This window comes from Manis pentadactyla, chromosome 16 (assembly GCF_030020395.1).
Source record: "Manis pentadactyla isolate mManPen7 chromosome 16, mManPen7.hap1, whole genome shotgun sequence".
Classification (NCBI taxonomy): domain Eukaryota; kingdom Metazoa; phylum Chordata; class Mammalia; order Pholidota; family Manidae; genus Manis; species Manis pentadactyla.
In genome coordinates, this window is record NC_080034.1 from 17,953,401 (window position 1) to 17,974,135 (window position 20,735).

At 38.8% G+C, this 20,735-nt stretch overlaps 1 protein-coding gene across 3 annotated transcripts in view; it reads left to right on the forward strand.

Annotated features, from left to right (window-relative positions):
• Positions 1-20,735, forward strand: part of COL21A1 (collagen type XXI alpha 1 chain) — a 178,048-nt gene that overhangs the window by 82,637 nt on the left and 74,676 nt on the right. For all 3 annotated transcript variants that reach the window (XM_057494381.1, XM_057494380.1, XM_057494382.1), the window contains 2 exons: positions 10,334-10,387; positions 10,477-10,530. In XM_057494381.1, the coding sequence (XP_057350364.1) occupies positions 10,334-10,387; positions 10,477-10,530 (108 nt within the window). The remainder of the gene's footprint in view (positions 1-10,333; positions 10,388-10,476; positions 10,531-20,735) is intronic.

Here is a 20,735-nt window from a genome sequence, read left to right on the forward strand (position 1 = left end):
AGGTTTGAGGGGGAAATGGAGAATGCATTTGTGGACATGCCAAAGGTGTCTCCTTGGATATTAGAGATAGGAAATTGGAGCTCAAAAATAAGAAAGAAAATACACAGTTGGGACTCTTTAGCAATGGATGTATACAGAGCTACCAGAAAGGATGAGGTCATTCAGCAAAAGTCAGTGCAGGTACATGGAGCAGAGGGCGGGCAGTGCACTGGGCTGAGGGCTTTGTTACAGAGGGGACGAGTAGGACTTGCTCCAGGAGACTGAGAAGGATGGTGACTGTGCATGGGGAACCCTAGGGGAGTGTGGCGTCCCAGAGGTCAAGTGAAGAAAACGTCTCAAGAAGGGAGTGATCAGTTGTGTCTCTGTTGCTCAGAGGTTGAGAAAAATGAGATTTATGTCTAGACCCCTGGATTTGCTGTATTGCAGTAACTGAGGACCTTGATTCATGTGGTTTCGGGAATGGTGGGTACAAAAGCTGGATTAAAATGGGTTCAGGAGAGAATGGGAGATCAATGGGGGCAGTCAGTGTAGATGCTTCTTCTGAGGGATATAAGGGGAGCAGAGAAGTGGAGCAGTTATACAGGGTAAAGGAGAGTTTTTTAAAATATGGGGGGGTGTTATAGCATGTTTTTATGATGAAATTGAGGCAGAAGGTAGAATTGATGATTTAGGAAATAGGGATATTTGCAGGAAGAAAACCCTTAGGTATGTAGGAGGGCATTGGTTCCGGTCACAAGATGAGAGTTTGGCCTGGATGAGAGTATGGATAGTTAGGCCTTTATATGGAAATAGAGGGCCAAGCCAGTAAGCACAGAAACAACTAGGTAGTGTATATCGGGACAGAGGGTGAGAAATGTATCATCAGACTGTTTCTATTTGAGTTGAATAAAATGAATAGATTCTAATCTAACATCCCCCTTTTTGTGCTTATCCTTAACACCCGTTACATGCCAGCATTTGTCTCGAGTTTCTCTAATAAACCATCCTTTTCTCACTATCACTTATTGTTTCATTCCCTCACTGCAACTCCTTACGGCCCCTGAAGGGAACCCGTGTGAGCTCTGCCCTACTCACACTGGGTGGGATGAGCTGCACAGATGTGAGCCCTCCTCTGCCTGGAGACCCCTTCCCTGCGATGTTCTCTTTCTGTTACTGGCAGTGGCGGCACCGCCCCAGCTCCAGAGCCAATACATATCACACGCTGAAGTGTCATCTGCCGACACCTCGCAGTGACATGGGGTCCCCGACAGCACTCCTGAATTGTTTAGGCTGTTGTTTTTTTCAGTGGTCAAAAGTCCTGGGAAATATTTGGAGGTGAGTGCTGAACAGGCTCTCCACAGGCTATCAGCTCTAGTTGATTGTTTTTCTTTTTAAGTATGTTGGTGTGAATGAAATACTGGAAATTGGTTCTATAATTAGCCCGATAAAATAATTATGGATATTACTCTGTGACTCTTATTTAAGCTATAAGAGACTTATTGTCTCTCTCATTTGGTACATGTATGTGTTTTTGGTATCTGTGTATGATTTTATGTTGAGATAGAGCCATCTAGCATCTGATGTAAGGTGCTAGATGGTCTTAGATGATATGTGTTATTTGAGAAAAAAATAAACCATCTATGGTAGACAGAATAATGTCCACACCCAAGCTCTAAGAGCTATGAATATGTTACCTTACATGGCAAAAGGGACTTGGCACGTATGATTCAATTAGGGATCCTGAGATGCAGAAATTATCTCGGTTTATCTGAGTGGCCCAGTGTAATCACAAAGGGCCTTATAAGAGGAAGGAAGGAGTATCAGGCTCATAAGGAAACGCGATGATAGAAGCGGAGATCTGAATGAGATGCCACGAGCCAGGGAATCTAGGCAGCCTGCAGAAGCTGGAGAGGGGAAGAAACAGACTCTTCCCTAGAACCTCTAGAAGGAAGGCAGTCCTTCTGACACCATGAGTTTATCTCCCTAAGACCCGTTTTGGACTTCTGACCTCCAGAACTGTAAGTTTGTGTTGTTTTAAGCCACTATGTTTGGGGTAATTTGTTAGAGCAGCAATAGAAAACTGATACACTAACCCAAATCCTATTTACCCAAACGTAAGACTATTTTTGTAAATAACCCTTTCCCCCTCCCCCACCTCTCTCTGCAGAAACATGAGGTTGGGTGGCCAGGCAGGAAGAGAAAGGGAGCCTGGGAGCCAGAACAGCTGCGGGTCATTAGCGTGTGTCCAGGGCCAGCGCGGTGGGAGTGGGAAGGTGTGGGTGGAGCCTCTGGCTGGCGATCGAAGCCATCTGGACCGAGGAAACTTGGATGGAGTAATATGAGGGGAATTCTGCTTTGTTTGGAATTGGTCTGTGCAACCCCCCCTTAATAAGCAATTTGAATCTCTTTCCCATTATAACCAGGCCAAGTCAACTAAAGCTTTAAATGGGGAAATTATTCCACTCTGGAGAAATACTTATTTTCCTAAGGAAAATACCTTCACCCCAAATTAAAGAGCTGTTTTTCAAATCCTTCCACTCCTTTCTCATTTCTCTATCAGTTAAATAACTTCTGTCAGCACAGTATCTGAAGATACTCCTATTTTACTGTTTTTTCATTATTAAACGAGAGGCAACAGGGAAAAAAGTACTTTACTGAAACTGAAGCCCTAGCTGGCTGCTGGAGAGAGCTGGGGCTCTTTTGCCCTCTGCTTTGTTTTTCCAAGTTGCTTTGCTTTCACGGGCCTCAGTTTGTTTACCCGGAAAATGAGAAGATGATGCCCGATGAGGCCAGGTTCTCACCAAAGCTGATTTGCTAAGATTCCGTGAAGGCCTTCATACTTGCCAAGAGAGAATGGTGAGCTAGACTCAGCTGTGGGCTTCCGGAGATGATTTTCCATATGAATGACCTTAGGAAGTGCTTTAGAAGGACTGATGGGCACTGCTACCAATAGACAAAAGAGTGGATTGGCCCTTGGGTCACACGCAGTGACATAGCGCCCCCCTCTGTCCTCGCTGCCCGCAGTGTGCCGCTGAGTGGTCTAGAGGTTCCAGAAAGGGGCCAGCTTTCTATGGAGGGTAAAACCTTGCTATAAAAGGGATCGGCATCTGTGAAGGGGCTGCCTAAAGGGCTGATACAATTTTTTGGCATCATTAGTAAATATATCATGTCTGTATTAAGAAAGGCAACTGTCTTACTTTTGGATTGTTGGGTTTGGTTTAAGATACGACACTTTAGGAATATGTAGGATATGGAATTCACTCAGCAACCAGGAGAAAGAACTCAGAAGACAGTGGGAAAGGATTTAAAGAACGTACGTGCAATCCAAATGAGACGCTGTTGTAAAATCCTCAAGACCGATGGTAGAGAATAGGAGGAGAGGAAGGGAAACTAGCTCTTAGGCTTGCAGGGGGTGAGTACTTAGCAGTAGAACGTGGGACCATGGGACAGGTGTCTCTGGTTTCCTTCTTTCAGACTCTTAGCCGAATACGGTGCCAACTGTGGACTCAACAGCCTAAGAACTGTGGGAATCTGGGGGCTGAGTGCCATGCAGATTAAAGGCCCAAACAAGAGGATACATTAGAATAAAAGCCAAAGGAATGACTATTGGAAAAGAGAATTCCAAGAGGCAGTCTAATTATGAAGTGTATGAAAAAAAACACATCCTTCTGGAGAGAAAAGTTTCAGCCTGAACTCTCACTTCACCTCAGTCTGAGCTCCTTAGCAAAAAGTTTTATTATCTCACTGCCTCCTACTCCTGTAACACATACGTGCACGCACGCGCACACACACACACACACACACACACACACACACACACATGCTCACACTCACTCACTCTCACACTCTTACCCCTCATGAGAGGCTCACTGATAAACTAAAATATGGGCCATTTATGTCGGATGAACTACCCTACAGTTGAGCAGTTGATCTTCCTTTTCTGTAATCATGTTATTTAAAAGCTATCTCTTCTGTAAAGTTTTCCTAGACAATGCTTAGTTGACTAATTAATTTTTCTCCAACACACCTCTTATGGAAACCTCACATATGGATTTTTCCATGTTTTTCTCATGTGTTTCTTAAATAGGTTAGTTACATTTTATATGTCAGAGATAGTAAAAAAACAAGAACGATAATGCATCTTATACACGTATACATTATATATGTACTAATGTTATTTGTATATTAAATTCTTCAAGGAATTATTTGGTGGCACCTCGACCATTTGTGATTTTGAAGTCATGCTTCTAATGGGTCTTCTTTTGATTATCATCTGTATGAATGCAGAGCTGTTTCTACTATTATTTTCAGAGCCTTTAGTAGTAGTGAATGGTTGGGCTCAATAAATATTTGTGTGCTTATTTATTCATTCTTTCATCTTGTCTATCTATTTTCTGCTGGATAGTCATTGTGTTCCTGGCTGTCTTCTAGGCTAAGGAAATACGCAATGAACAAAATAGACAAAAATGCTTGCCGTCTTGAAGCTCACATTCCACTGGGGAGAAAGGGATAAAAAATCCACAATAATGAAAAAAAAGTAAATAATAATTTAAAAATAAATAATTAATAAATATTAGATGGTAAATAGAGCAGGACTGCAAACACAGGAAGAAGGTTCATTACTGGTCACTTACTGTTGAATATGAAGCATAATTACTAGACATTTAGGTTGGGAAGTAAGAACTATTAAAAGAGTATCTGTTACCTTTAAAAACTGTGCATTCTCCTTTGGAAATAAACTCAGTGCAACTTTAAGCATAACCTTACTTAGGGAAGGAATCAGTTGACCTAAGTTTAATTAAATTCTGTGAATCTAAGAACTGAGTTGTATCTGCAGAGACTGTCAAAGGTAGGCCATGTTTTTCTTTTGTGTGCTTTGCTCAAGGCAAATTCTTATAGGAAAGTGGATGAGGTTGCTTTGTATACTCACCACCCATCCACTTTAACTTGGGGGAGGCTTATATTTAGATGAAATGTCATTTACAGTAAATGTAGTTCGCTTCATTTTGAAGTAGAAATTCTGTTTTTCCCACAGAAGCATTTAACTTCTCCTTGTCAAATATAAATAGTTTATCTTAGTCCCTAAAAATAATTTTAAAAATTTTGTGCTACTTCTTCTTTTACAATCAGTTAAACTGTGTTTTCCTCCAGAGTCCCTCTCTCAGTCAGTGATATCATCAGCCATCCCACTGCACAAGCCAGAAACCTGGGCATCATGCCATGACCCGATTCCTCACCTGTAATCCATCGTCACCTTGAATGGAGGCATGTTCTACCTACCATTCTCTGCCCTCTTCAAGGACCTCTCACGTGTCTTCATGCTTTTCCTTGTCCTTTGTAATCTAACCTCCACAGTGTAACAAGTGAGTTTTTCAAAGCTCAGGTGTAATTATGTGACCCCCTCTTTTACTGGCTTGGATTAAGATCAACATTCTTCATAAGACTCAAAAGCTGGCCATGTAACCTCCAGTGTACCATTCCTTTCTAGTTTTGCCAATCTTCCCTAGCTCACTCTCTTCTTTGTGGATATGGCTCATGCACTCATGCTACGTGGCACCCTGAAGGGCTTCTTCTCATGCATTCTGCTTCCTTTAGTGTTCCTCTGAGCTTGTCTCTTCAGAAAGCTTCTCCTGACTGCCTGCTCCTCACCTCTCATAGCATCACAGTTCTTTCTTAGAACTTAGCCCAGGTGCAATTATATCACATTAATATGACCTGTTAAGTCAAGTAATTTGAGCAATCAGTTAAGCATATAAACGACTTGACTAACACTTGGGTTGGATGGCAAATAAACTAGCTTCTATGTTAGTTATACATAGAAAGGCAGAAATTTATGAATATTCTTAGAATTTAATTATACAGAGCTATTAAGTCTGCCAATGACTAGAAGAATCCACAGTGGACATTAAAAGTATACGCTCGATTTTGGTTAACTGGTTACCTTGGCTGTGTACCTAAGAGTATCTGTTAGAATTTTAGAAAACTTTGAAGAAAACTATGTAATAGAATAAACTTTAAAATCATATTCTTCCATTTTAAAAGGAAGAGTGACATCCAAAATCATTTCTCTGGATTTTATTCTCATTTTTTAAGTTTAGAGTATTTGAAGGAAACCAATTACTCTATCCTCTCCACTACTTAAAAAAAAATCTATATATTTAGATTGGTAGAATATTTCATGGTATGATTAGAATTGGGCTCAGAAGAAATTGTGACCCTTGCACATGTGATGATTTTATTTCCTTAATTTCCATTTCAGTGCTATATACATTTTTCCTGGAGCATTGTAGCTATGAATCATGGAAGAAAGTTAAATGGATTCTGTATTCTTCAACTCTACGATTTGGCAATGGGAATATTTTTTCCCTAAAAAATGACTCATTTACAAAGAGACTTTCTGTGAACATGGAAAAGACAAATACTGTTAGAAATCTTGCAGAAGAGGGTAGGGTGGATATTTGGTCCTAATTATTGCCAAATGTCAAAATTAATGTTAAACAGTATTAATCAAAATTCACATGAAAGTAATGGTTCTACAGGAAAACACAAAAACTTGTATATTCAGAAAAATAAAAGCTCAGTAAGCTATATGAAAAGCTTATCATTTTTCCTGTTTCAGGGCATTCTTATTGTCTTAGTGTACCCTGCTATGAGTCAACCAATGTTTTATATTTTGCTCCTCTTGGAAATTGGAATATTCCTCTCTGTTAACCTTTATTTTCCTGATTTTTTAATCCAGAATTTGTTTTTCCAAATTTCACCCAATTTCTTCTGGAGATTTGCCCTGGGAACCCCCAGCTTGGATGTGATTTTGGTTTTCTTTACTTTGTTACTAATTGTGCTTCCTTTAGCTTCTAAAGTGATCTCTGAATTTCTTTATGCAACTAAGTCTTCAAGAATTCATTTCATTGTAAGTTACTCACAACAACAATAAAACCCGGTTTTCATATTGTGGGAAGCATTTATTATTCCTGTACTGCAGTTCTTCCAAAGACACAAACAAACAGGGCTGTTTTAAAATACACCGAAGCATTGTTCGCATGTTCCGCGTTAGACCTAAATGAGTGATGAAAAAGGGTTAAATCACTGTGATGGTCACTGGACTTGCTCATGCTCTACTGGTGGCTGTTCAGAAGTGTCCTCATGGTTTTGTACAGTCTTCACTGAGTCTGAAGAGAAGAAAGGAACATTTATTGAGTTCCTAACATCTTCCAGACGTTTTCATCTTTGACTCCGTTTGTTTCTTTTCAGAAGTGAAGTGGGTATTATTATCCTGGTTAATGTAAGATTCAAGGTTAGCTGGGCAAAGTGACTTAGCCAAAATCCTGTAGAAAGTAAAGGGAGGAACACAAATTCAGCCCAATATCTTGCAATTTCAAAATTCATTGTCTTTCCACTTTTACTATGTTGCCGCCCAGGATTTGGGAATTTGATCACTGCCTGAGGTCACATTATGAGTCAGAGGTGAGCTGGGAACACAAGCCTGGGGTATCTCCACGTTGCTTTAATCCATTAAAATGCAGTGTGTCTTCTCTCACAAATGCATCACACTAACTTCCTCGAAGAGGAGAGACTGCACGGCAGCTTTTGGTCTTCTACAAGAGATTAATTTTCTGATAAAAGTAATAAAGCATGTATGACATATAGCTTAGCTTTTGAAAATATATGAAAGAAAAATAATTTATTAAACTGTACTTTGCAGATGACTAACTATTTGATGGGTAGCCAATCTCCATGCTAACTTTCTTTTGAGGAATTTTATGAGCATTCCTTTCCTCTGGGCACTGAGAATTCTAAACAATTAAAACTAGTCTGGCAAAATGGAGTCTTGGAATCTGATTAACTGTTTTAGAATCACAAGATGTGATCTATCATGAAACATCTTCAGACAGAGGGTGTTTCCATTGGCTTGGTCAGCTTACTAGCTATGTAACTTTGGGTAAGTTACCTGAACTTCTGTACTTTAGTTTCGTCATCTGAAAATGTAGAACCTACCTTAAAGGGGTGTTGTGAGGATGAAGTGACTTAGCAGAGGTGAAGAAATTAATCTGGAACATGGTAAGTGCTATATAAATCATTGCTCTTATTATTTCTTTCTGTTGTACATCATGTAAGACTATCCAAAGAGTGCATGCAGGGTTTTAAAGAATCTGAGGACACCCTAGCATACTTATAAATATATATGTATTTATACTTATACATTTATAAATAGCCTAGTTCTGTTTAGGCTTGTGCTAGTGCCAGAATTGAGATCCAGTTGCAGGCTGGTTGAGGGATTCTGAAGTGGTTGAGGGAAGGCTATTCAGTGGTAATTAGAGTGGTAGAGATATAAGTCTGAACAAACTCTGAGGAGATCGACTTCTTTTTCTTGACTAATCTTGAGAACACAAACCACATGGTATTGCTAAAAGTTCCAGTTTACTCCTGGAAGCAGCACCAATGTAATGTGGGTCCTTGGAGAAAGATTTTTCACATTTGTGTGCAGTGTGGATGACCTGAAAATAAATTCATCCAGTATTTGATTAACAAAAAATGTGTCAAATGTTCTGTTCAATGCTAGAAATACAGAAGTGCATTAGACCTGGTCCTTTATCTCAAGGGGACACATAATCCAATGAGACAGAGATGGTGCCAGCGCAGAGAGCCTAAGATGTGTTTGAAAATTGCGGGCTGTTTTGTTTGAAGTATGGAAAGATTAGTTATGAGATTCATTCACGGATGAAGTAAAATACTGAAGGATTGGACAAAGGGACTCAAGAAAATTTGAGTCTGAGAAATCCTGGAGAATGTGTAATGATATGTACTCTGTGAGGAACTGGATGGGGTAGGAGGAAAGGATAATGGTTGGTGATAGAAATTATATAGTCATCACCATTTGGAAGTAACAGAGCATTTTACACAATAAGTAATGTAGGTGCATGTAAAAGGAGAAAAAGCTAGCATTGCTCTTTCTGAGACAAACGTCATGATTATTGTTGTTACTGGATCTAGCAAAGACTAGTGAAAGGAATATTTGAAAGTGGGAGTGGAAAAGCAGGGATTTTGATATCTCTAAAGTTGCAGCTAAAAATGCACTTACCAATGAGTGGGTAAATACAAAGATGGGTGAAGACAACCATGGAAAGCCACATGGAAATGAAGCTTTTGGATTTAAGAATGAAAATGTAATTGGCAGCATTTATAAGACCTGTTGACAACAGAAAGCTGTACCCAAGCAGTAAGTCTGAGAAAGGTGGAAACTGAGCAGAGAGTGGGAGAAAGATGGAATCTGAATGAGAGGCAAATGTGTTTGCAGGTGCCAGGTGGTTAAATCAACAGGACATTGACCCTGAGGGACCTGGATAAATGTTCAAGGCCTGGAAATTTGGTTTGGAGTTTAGTCGCCATGTGCTCAGTGAAGAATGAATATTTTGTCTCTGTCTGAAAAAGTTGCGCTATTTTTACCAAGGGTCCAATTCCTGGAGGGATGTGTGAGAAACAGTGGAGATGAAAGTGACCCTCACCTCAGGGTTGACAGGTGGGAAGGACACAATATGGAACATTTATGCGGTTAACACCAGCTTTCTAAAATGATAGATCCAAAGGCTGTTATGGATTTAATCTGAAAAATAACATTTATCAAGGCTTTAATTTATTTCAGGGATTAACTCAGGTGACCACTAATCAGGTAGTTTAAGACTGCATTACATTTGGCTAATCCTCTAATCTTAACGTGTTCTTCCCTTGAGTATGTTGAATACATTTTTAATGAGCAGAACATTCTTCCAAGGCGCAGAGAACATTGGCTCTGTGTTTCCATCCCAAAGCCTTCCGTTTCTTTTTCTAACATTTTAAATTTGAACTAGTTTTAACTTACAGAGAAGTTGCAAAAATAGTGCATAGCTCCCTTATATCATTTATCTAATTTTTTCTAAAGTCAGCTTCTCATAAAACTACAGATATAAAAAAACAAGAAGTTAACATTGGCGTCAGTTAACTAAACTGCAAACTATTCAGATTTTACCAATTTCTGCACTAATGTCCTTTTTCCTGGTCCAGGGTCCTATCTGGGACCTCACATGGCAGCTTTTACTTATCTTTTGTGACCTTTCCTGATCCCAAAGCCTTCCTTTTAGTGGAAGCATTTCTGGATGTTTTGTTAACCTAGAGATATTTAGTGCCTTCTTCCTAAACACCGAAGGATCTGAATTCCTTATTAAGCATTTGACAAGTTTTTTATTTTGGTTTCTGAAATAGTTTTGCTAAGTGAAGTCTTAGGTGTAAGAAACTTGAGACAGGAGTGAATCCTGAAATGGAGGGCTGCTCTTTGGTAATATAATGCAATATTAATTATTTCTTGTTTGCTTTTCTTTAGGGATATCAGGGAATTACAGGATCACCAGGTGTTCCAGGATCCACAGGAATACAAGTATGTGGTCCATTTATACACATTTTAGAAATACCGTTTCTAGTGAACAAAAAACTTAATTAACCAAATTTTGTCTGTGGTTAATTTAGGGAGCTCAAGGACCACCAGGTTACAAAGGAGAACCAGGGAGAGATGGCGAAAAGGTAAATGCACACAAACAAAACTGCATCCAGTCTTTTTTGTCCCTCATTGAAGACAAAGGCCGTTACCTATGTTGACTCCCATTCAATAGTGCTCACTTTGGTGAATTCCAGGATTTGTGGGCTCAGAAATTTGTCAGTGGCCATTGGCTAATAAAGCTCACAGAAGGCTTTTGTCACTGGAATATCACCAGATGACCACTGTCAGATGGAACAGGTATTAGCATTGTCCCGGAGACCAGTTCTCTCCCTGTGGTTAAGCTCTGCAGGGAGCTACCTTCTTAGAAGGGAGAAAATTAGGTGAATGGGGTGTGTTCCCATATTAGCCACAGACAGCTCCATACCCACATGTTCATCTCCATGTTATACACCTATTTGGCAGCTGGCCTGCTGGCTTAGCCTTACTGGATTTCCCCTTTAGGGCTTCAGTGGGTACAGACAACATTTGTACTGCTGACTCTGTTTTTACAACTGAGATTTGCCAAGCTTCCTACTGAAGCACATTTTCTTTAAATATGTTCAGTGTGTTATTACCTCTCCATGGATCTCATTAAGGCCTACCAGCCCTGGTAGCTGGTCCACATCCAAGATGCCCATTTGTATTTGCATAGAACCCATGTTGATTTGTTAGCTTAATTCCTAAAGCACAGTCTTAAAGTTCTTAGAAGGCATTTTGCTGTTTGCTCCTGATAAAAACATGTACTAATTTTCTACCTACAATCCTTGCAAAACTATTCCTTTTTAAAATAATGTGCACTGCATTCCTATCTGAGAAACACTGATCTGAACTATATCCATTTTATGGTTTTATGGTTGCTCATGTTGGATGCAGAAAATTGTAGCTGCTAACTTGCTATCACTGGATAGACAGATCTCTAGCAGGTCTCATAGTGTATATGCCACTTTCAAGCTATTTGACCTTGAGTGCCTTAATGTCTATGAATCTTATTTTCTTCATTGACACGATGGGGATTTCTATATAGGTTTATTGTGAGGCTTACATGAGAGAATATATGAGAAATACTTACATGGCTCCTGGTACAGGGTTTTTCTTAAATGGATGTTATTCAAGCAGCACAGTTGAACTTGGGACATAGCATGATATGGGCGGGCATATGTCAGGGGCAGGACCTGGGCGAGAGTGGTCGTCAGGGCAAAAAGGAGGGTTAGTGACTGGCAAAGAAGCAGAAGATGGAATAGGTCAGTACAGCATTATAATGTGGGGACAGTTAAACAAGGTAGAGCAGTAGTACTCGTCAAGTAATTCCTGAAGTGGTGTAAAATCCTATTGGTCTGCTGAGTGGCCCTGAGCCTCTATGAATTTTTTTATGCACCGAACAATCTCTGTTTATTTTGAATGATGGAGGTGCATCTCAAGGGATGATGGAGAGCAGGCCAGGCCCACATGAATGAGAGATGTCTGATATTTTTATGCTCTGGGGCCGTCGTGAGAGACAGCCTGACTTCCTTCAGGTTAATGAGGGATTCTCCAGTGAAGGACACCTGTTCTGAGCAGACCATGCACCAGGTCCCTCATCTACGTTCTAATCTATAGGATCATTGCTGTTCCTTTGCATTCTCACAAATAGGCCCATGTTGGGGTGGTGATGATGTATGAAAGTATGCATGGATGAATGAATATATCTCCAAATGGGTAAATGAATAAACTTATTTTTTGTTTTACTTGGGTTTTAGAGACCAAATGTAAAAAGGCTTTTTATTTTTCACCTTAAAAGAATTGGAGTAAAGTACTTATTCAAAAATAAAAGAATAACAATAATTTTGTAAGTCACATCTTAACCTAACTGCTCTATCATTTTCTGTCTGTAAAACAGAAGTGTGTGAATTTTACAAGCCATGCCTTCTGTTGAGTAAGATGAAGAAGCTGTATGTTTAGGTAAAGGTCTGTGTTCTCATTCAGAGTTGGTTGTTTTTGGAAATTCATTTTTGGGCATAAACGGATTTGACAGAGCCACGTGGGGGCTTAAAGTCACCATGTGCTCCCATCTAAGTTCTGTCCTATTCTCTGTGGCGTCCAAGAGTTCTTTGTCTAGAATTACAATAATTTACTGAGCTAGTTAAAGACTTTTCCTTGGTTCTTCCTCTGGCATATGGTTCCTTACTGCAATGGGAAGGTTAAAAAATATACCCTGAAGTGGCCCTGACTTGTGGCAGTGCCCGATCTTTTTTCTGAGGCATCACAACAGTGGCCCTTGGGAGAGCATTCCACACAGTACTAGTCTCCATTAGGGTATTTTCCCAGCGTGATTTCCACTTTGTGGGTTTCCTCTGAAAATTCCCATAGTAGGAGTTTCCACATAATTAAAATTATATGTTCTTTCTTGCTGACTTTAACATTTGTTCCTCACATATCAGAAAATAAAACCTGTACAGATTATGCAGGGTTTTTCATTTTTTCCCTGAATTAACAAAATTAAAAGGAACACATATCCATCAAATGGTCTTCAATTGGTAACTCATTTTACATGGTTTAAAGCTATTCTTTGGAATCTAAGAAATAAGCTTAAAGTACTTTAAGTACTTTAAAACACATCCTCAACTTTAAAGAAACCTAATATATTTAAATCATGTGAGAAATAGATTTTGTTGAAATTTGTATTAGGATGCTTTGGTTAGTTGACAAGTATTTGTAGACTTTCAAGTTTGAGTATGAAACTTTTTTATGGCGTATTTAATTCTGGACACACAGGAAGTATTAATAATATATATATTCTAACCTATCCAGACTTGACATGAACTTATCCTGTGGTTTTACTGGGCTTAAGAAATAAAATACATTAACTGTATCTAAGGTGTCATCATGGAACAAATTATACGTTTTTGTTTAATTTCTTCATTAGGTCATTTAACATTTGAATTGTCCTTCAAGGCCTCACTTTCCCATTGTCCTAGCATCCATAGATGAGTATCGTGTGATGGGTGAGACTTCCTTACTTCCATTCTCTGTGCCTCCAAGTGTTGTTCCAGTGGTTTCTATATATAGTCCATCATAATCAGGGAACTCCAATATATCCATGTTGAGAGGACAGTAATAAAGGACCAAGCTAAAAGAGTTATTAGGGAATAATGTTAAAACCAAGTCTGTTAGTGATTTTACTTTTTGCAGTGTTCCTAAGACAAAAAAGGAAAAGATTTGAAAAAATTAAAGCCAATAGTGACATATGAGGGGGAAATAGTTAGAATTGACTTAGTAAGGTTGCCTTTTCCTTCTTTGTCAAAAAGGGAGTGTGATCTACTTTTGTGGCTTTCTGATAGTACAGAAAACAAAGGCCCAAACAGTCGTGTGTGTGTGTGTGTGTGTGTGTGTGTTGGTGGGGGTGGCCAGGCGGGTGGGGATAAAAGGAGGTGAGGGGCTTAGCGCAGTTACAGGTCACAGGCCGGGCTCTGAATTCAGACTGCTGAACTCCCTAGTCATGCTTTTTTATCTCTTTAAACTTGGTTTTTAAAATCTGAAAAGTGAGGGTTATAGTATTTCTTCAAAGCCTTGTGATTAAGATTAAATAAGGCTATAAGTTAAAATAATTTTATGCTTGGTCAAAATTAAACATTTACAATAAATCAGTGATGATGACGATGGTAATGAAGACAGTTTGCTTCCTGGGACTACCATCCTGCTCATGACCTAAAGTAAAAGTTTCGGAAATACCTTTGGTTTCTCTCTTATTATTTCTCTAAATGTTGAAGTGCTCTCTCTGAAGTAACCAGACAGGAATTCCCCACACTTCTAATTATATCTACCTTCATACCTGTGTATATATATCCATATTCTGCCCTCTGTCCTGTTAATGCGGATGAACTGTCAAATAGATTGCCCACCCCCCCTGGTGCACTGGATCCCAGTATTCTCCATTACTTTGTGTTATTAATTAGCCTTTCTCATTTGTGTCATTTAGTGCTTTTTCTTTTTTAGTCAAATCTTCCCAATAGTGCAAAGGATGACCCATCCGAAACCAACCAAGCTATACCCCTTCCTCACCCATGTCGCCTCCTCTAGCCACCACCCCACTTTCACCTCCCGTTGCAGTGTGTTTTCCTTTACGCCCTCTGCACTTTCTCACTTACTTCTCTTTGACTCACTCTGTAGGACTTCCAGCCAAACCTGCTGCTGCATATTTAGATCGCTGATGTCTACCATCTTTGAAATCCAGTGGACGGAGTTTTCCAATTATCTCCGTTTATCTCCTTATATGTCCCAGCAGCACTTGGCACAACTAACTATCCTCTTCTGGGAACTTTTCTTCTCTTGGCTTTTGGGATGCCTCATGTTCTTAGATTTTCTCTTGCCTTCACTGGTTACCTTTTCACAGCCTTGTTATCTTCCCCAATTCTATCCATTCTGTAAATGTTGGGGTGTGGCATGGTTCCGTCCTATGCCCCTCCCCTCCTTAATAGAGTCTCTTACTATTATTTATATTTATATGTAATTTTATGTAATTATATATACGTAATTATATGATTTATAATTATATAAATTTATATGAATATAACTTTATTCAGTATACATATTGGTAATAAGTATAAGTGACTATTATATTGATATAATTAATGTTAGAATTAGTATAATAAATACAAATGTAATTAAAATACACAGACATATATGCAATGTTTTCCAGGAAAATATTTTCTTCATCTGAATCTGGAGAAACTGGAATTGTTCTTACAACCAGGATTATCAGAAAATCTTTAGGAAGGGATGATACCACATTTGCCTTCTTTTCTACATTCTTTCCTCAGAGGCTTTTCTTCCCAAGCAGCACGAGTGTGCTTATCCTAATACTCTGTGAATTCAGGCTTTGTTGCATGTCCCGCCTGTATATTTGGTGCTGCCCTGTGCATGCTCAGGTTTTTACTACTTCTCTGGATACTTTTGCCAAGTCTTGATTGTTTTCCTGATCTTTCAACCCCTTTCTTTTTAAGGCTTTCAAATGGATTCAGCATCTCAGTTTACTATAAAGGATCATGAATTCCATGTCCCACGTAAATTATTGGCTGCTATGCCTTTTTCTGTCCTGTTTTCTTTTTCTTGACGGGTATCATTGGGAAACTTTAATGACTTTTATTGATTTTTATTGGTATTTTGTTGGATCTGAACTCCACCTCATCTTCACTTTGAATGCGCTCTGTTCTGCGGTCATTGAGAAGCCATGGCAGTGACTGTGTAGTCGGGGTTTAGGAATCTACCTTTTCCGAGGCTGGAGGAATCCTGTGGTGATCTCCACACTGAAGAGGAGTTTCCGTGAATGTGTTAGAGGGAGGAAACATTTTGGTAGGTTGAAACAGTTCCTAGTAAGTCCTTATTGTCTGAGCTTCAGGAAGAGGTAGCATTTGTTCTTATCTGAGAGGAGAGGGAACAACCAATATTTGTAAGGCTTTGGATGTGTTGGCTGTTTGAAGGATTTTACTGTTGCATGTACATTTTTCTGTTGCATTTTTGGACACGTTTTACATTGGTCTTATACATAGGCATTCCTTTCCACATGCAACCCTCACAAAGAGTCCTATGAGGTTGGTAGAATTAGTGATATTATGCCCATTTTACACTAATTATGGAGTAAATTATCCCTACTTTACCATTTGGAAAACTAAGAAATGAACTTGAAGCATTTGTCTGATGTTGTTTAAGGATCAGGGGTTTGAAATAAGGTTTTGATCTCAATCTGGCTTTCTTTTCACCATATTTGTCTGCTTTGGCCCAAACAGTGTTTAACAGTGTGATTTGTTCTTCTTGCGCTCTATGGCCAGTAGCCAAATAGGAGGAGGAGGGAGCTGGATGGACAAGTTCAGGTGTGTGATGGTGCACGAGAGCAGGTTCAGTCTGCATCCCTCTCCAGGGAGGGGTAGTGCCGTCTAGAGCACAGATCATCAAACCTTTAAACTGCAAAATCTTGGCAGTGTAAGGCTTTTGGGCGTGCAGTCCCATATCTATGTATGAACTATATGTTTATGCTACTGAACAGAACAGTGTATGCATTTAAAACACATATACACTGAGAAATTTAAAAAATATTAGTTTTCATATTCTCTTACTATTCAAATAAATAGTTGTGACCTGACTTTGGGGACTGTGACTCTAGATCAACTTACGGTATGGACAGGCTCATCAAAGGCATATTCATCATTCACAAGTGTTGGACACAGCCTGTGGGAAGTGGAACCATTTTATGGTAAATTCTAGATTCTCTTTGATTAGAATTTGTGGTAAGTTTGGATGCAAACAGGAGTGCAACTGCTTAAAGTAATTGTTTCTATTGAAATTTTCCTGGAGGGCTCAAGTGTTTGCCATACTTTACAAAATGAAAATATTTTATATGTTCAACAAATAATCATTGATCACAAGTCTGGCATCAGTTAGGCATCAACTAGATATGGATAGTGTAGGCTATGAGGCCAGCACAAACAAATCCCAAATGCCTGTGGCTTAAAACAAAAAAGATTTATTGCTTGTCAAACCACACATTTATTAGCAGCAGTGAGGGATCCCCCAGATTCACCATCTAGTTTATAACTAATTGTTGTAGCAGGTGCACAGAGAATCAAACAGTGACTCTTAAACCACTGCCCTTCACCTTTAATTAGCCAGAGCAGATTTTGTAAACCACCTCTACTTCAAGAGTCAGGGAAGTGTGGTTCCCCTATATGCTTGGAAGTAGAAAGAATCTGGATATGGATAAATAGAAGTATATCTACTAAGAAAAAATAAGAAGGAATCAAGAATAAATATTTTTTTCTGGTGGTCGGTATCTAATAAAACACATGACACATACAAAGTTAACTGTATGTCAAGATAATCAACATTAAGTGCCAACGAAGAGAGTTGAATAAAATTCTCTGGGAGTTTAGAGGAAAGTTGAAATTTCAAAAAGCCTTCATGAAAGAAACTGTAAACAGATGGCTGATCATAGCTACTCACTATAGGGGCTGCTTCTATCTAGTTTAAGAAATCTCTAATTTGGGAACGCTGCGGTTCTTTATTGTCCTTTTGGGTTTTTCTTTGGTGTATTATCATCAAGACTGTAATGAACATCTCTGTATGTATTTCTCAGTCAGTCTTTCTGGGTGTATCTATAGGAAAACGATCCAGAAGTGGAATTGGTGATAAGGGTTCAAAGGGTTAAATTCAGTTAAACTTCGATACAAATCACCTATTTTTACCTTCCAGAAAATGTGTCCTCCCCCAACAATTATGTGAAAATATCTTTCCTTACACTCTTATCAGCACCGGTTTTCATTAAATTTTTCCAGTTTTCACCTGTGCAAGTTTAAAATGGTACTTACTGGTTTGATTTGCGTTTCTTTATTGGTCAGTGAAGTACCTTGTGATTTTTGGACACTCTGTTACTTCTCTGTAATCTGTTTCTTACTCATATCCTTTTTCATCTACTGGGCTGTGCTTTCTAAAAATTGTTATATATACATGTCATAAATTGTATGAAAATGTATCTCCTGGCATATATTATATGTTTTGACTTTGTTTTTGGAATTATAGCCATACAGAAAAAAAAAATACATATATATATATATATATATATATATATATGTATTTTTTTTCTTTTTTTATCCTATGCTTGTGGAAAGGTTCCACATTTTAACATATTGAATATGATGACTCCTGATTTTAGTTTTTGATTTTATTATTTTCTGTTTTAACCTTTAGAATTTTGATATTTGGAGTAAAGTTAGATGAGCATTCATATTTTTTCCTCTTTTCCTAAATGGATAGCCAGTTGCCACAACAATGTTTATGGAATATCACTTTTTTCTCCATTTACTTGAAAAATCATTTTTGTTGCTAACTTTCCATTTTCATCTGGGTCTAGTATTTTGGCTTTCCATTCTGTTCCATTTATTTGTCTACATCCTCTCCACTGCCAAATTGTTTTAATTGTTGTCACTTCATAATATGATTTAATATTGGCAGGACTAGTCCTTCCTCATTATTCTTTATAATCAAAATTTTCCTGGCTGTTCTTGCATGCTTATTTTTCCAGATAAAGGAGAGTATCTTTTCCTCAATTTCTTAGAAATTCCTATTCACCCTTTAATTAGGAGTCTTTTGAATTTATGGGTTAATTTTAGAAACATTAACATAATTTCAATACTGAGCTTTCCTCTTCAAGATTATAATTTATTTTTATTTACTTTTTTCAATCTTGAAACTCAGTGGTTTTTTTTGTATTAGTCCACAACCTTGTTTTTTATCTAGGAAATTTGATCTCTTTATTCCAATTTTAAATGGAACTTCTTTAATATATTAGACCCACCTTAATTGGTTCAAGACTCTGGTGTAAGTCGTTAAAGTCTCTTTCACCCAAAAAGGGAAGGGGCAGGAAGGAACTAGCAGCCCCTCCAAATAGATGCTCAACCTACTCTACCACCACAGCTGCTGCAGCTGAACCTGCTCCTCTTTCCAGAGTCCCACTGTAGTAGGAGCCCTGAGAAAAGTGTAAACCACTATCAATGCTCTGGATGGCAAAGTTCTTCCCTTTGATCCCAAGGGGAGCTCACTAGCATTCCCCTGGGTAAGGAGGGAGAATCAAGCCTGTCCTTTTTTTTTTAAATTAAGCTATCATTGAAATGCAATCTTATGAAGGTTTCACATGAGCAACATTGTGGTTTCAACATTCACCCATATTATCAAGTCCTCATCCCCCACTGCTGTCACTGTCTATCAGTGTAGTAAGATGCTGTAGAGTCACTGCTTGTCTTCTCTGTGCTATACTGCCTTCCCCGTGACTCCCCTATATTATGTGTGCTAATCATAATGTCCTTTAATCCCCTTCTACCTCCCTCCCTCCCTCCCACCTGCCCCACCCCCTTCCCTTTGGTAACCACTAGTCTCTTGGCATCTGTGATTCTGCTGCTGTTTTGTTCCTTCAGTTTTGCTTTGTTGTTATACTCCACAAATGAGTGAAGTCATTTGGTACTTGTCTTTCTCCAACTGGTTTATTTCACCGAGCATAATACCCTCTAGCTCCATCCATGCAACATGTTGTTGCAAATGCTACCCACTACTTTTAAACTTTGGACATAACTTGGCTAAGTATGTGTTCGGGTCATACTTTCTTATGTCCTGTCTTTTGTAGATACTGTCTTAGTATTCCCCAACCATTTTGCTCACTACATTTCTCTGCACTCTTCTCTCTCCTGCCACTTAACTGCTGTATGTCAACATAGGTGCCATGCCTTTTTTATTTTTACTTAAAAATCTTGCTTATGCATGTGAGGGTAACGGTCATTTTAATATATTTTTTATATATATTTTTTATATATTTTTGTCACATTGTGGGTGAGTGCTCCTGGTCTTCTCGCTTCATCTGAGGTTTGCTTGTCATCTCCAGTAAATTAAATTTTGAAGAGTATGTCTTCTATAAATGTAGAATGAGAGGCAGAGAATGAAGTTGTGGCTGGGACTTCACTCAGCCTTAATAGAGAATCCTGATTTGCCCCTTTCAGCTGTAGTGTTATCAAGGATTCATTGCCCCCCTAAATTCCCTTACCAGGAGTGAAATCTTAGTCTACCCTGGCCTTCAACTGATTATCTCATATCAGTCTTCCAAAGAGTCAGCTCAGATTGTCCTCTTTAATCTATTTTCTCTCTGTAGGAACTGTTAGCACTCCTTTCTGCCCCAAGAGATGGGGAAAAAGTAAATGCGAAAGGTAGTTTTGGTTCTTGTATTAGGGGGTCCACATGATAAGGGAAGGATGCCTCTTGGTCACCCCTACATCTTATTTTTTTCTTTTATCCTCTGTTTGGCTAAATTGTTTAATTTGGGGGTTATTAAGTTGTAAAATGTGTGGACTTATAGTGAGTCTTCTCTGTGTCTCTCTGCTTTTCTGTCACATACACAACCCCCCCCCCCCACAGATTGTTTTTACTCTTTCATGGAAAATTGAGGTAGTTAAAAGGAAGCTATTGCTCTTGAGAAGGACTTTTCATTATAAGCCAACAAAATACTATTCCTGTTGAGACTGGAAACAAAGAGATCCTAGAATGTAGCAGTGTAAACGAGAAAGAAAGTTATTTTTCTCATCGAATCAGTTCTCTGCATACTCATTCAGGGACTCACATTTTTCCCTTTTGCTCTAGTCTCCCTTAGAGTGTTGTTCTGTTCTACATAGTCTAGGCTGCATAACCAGTTACCATCTTATCTGCCTGCTAATCCGATGGGAAGGAGGGAAGAGAAGTC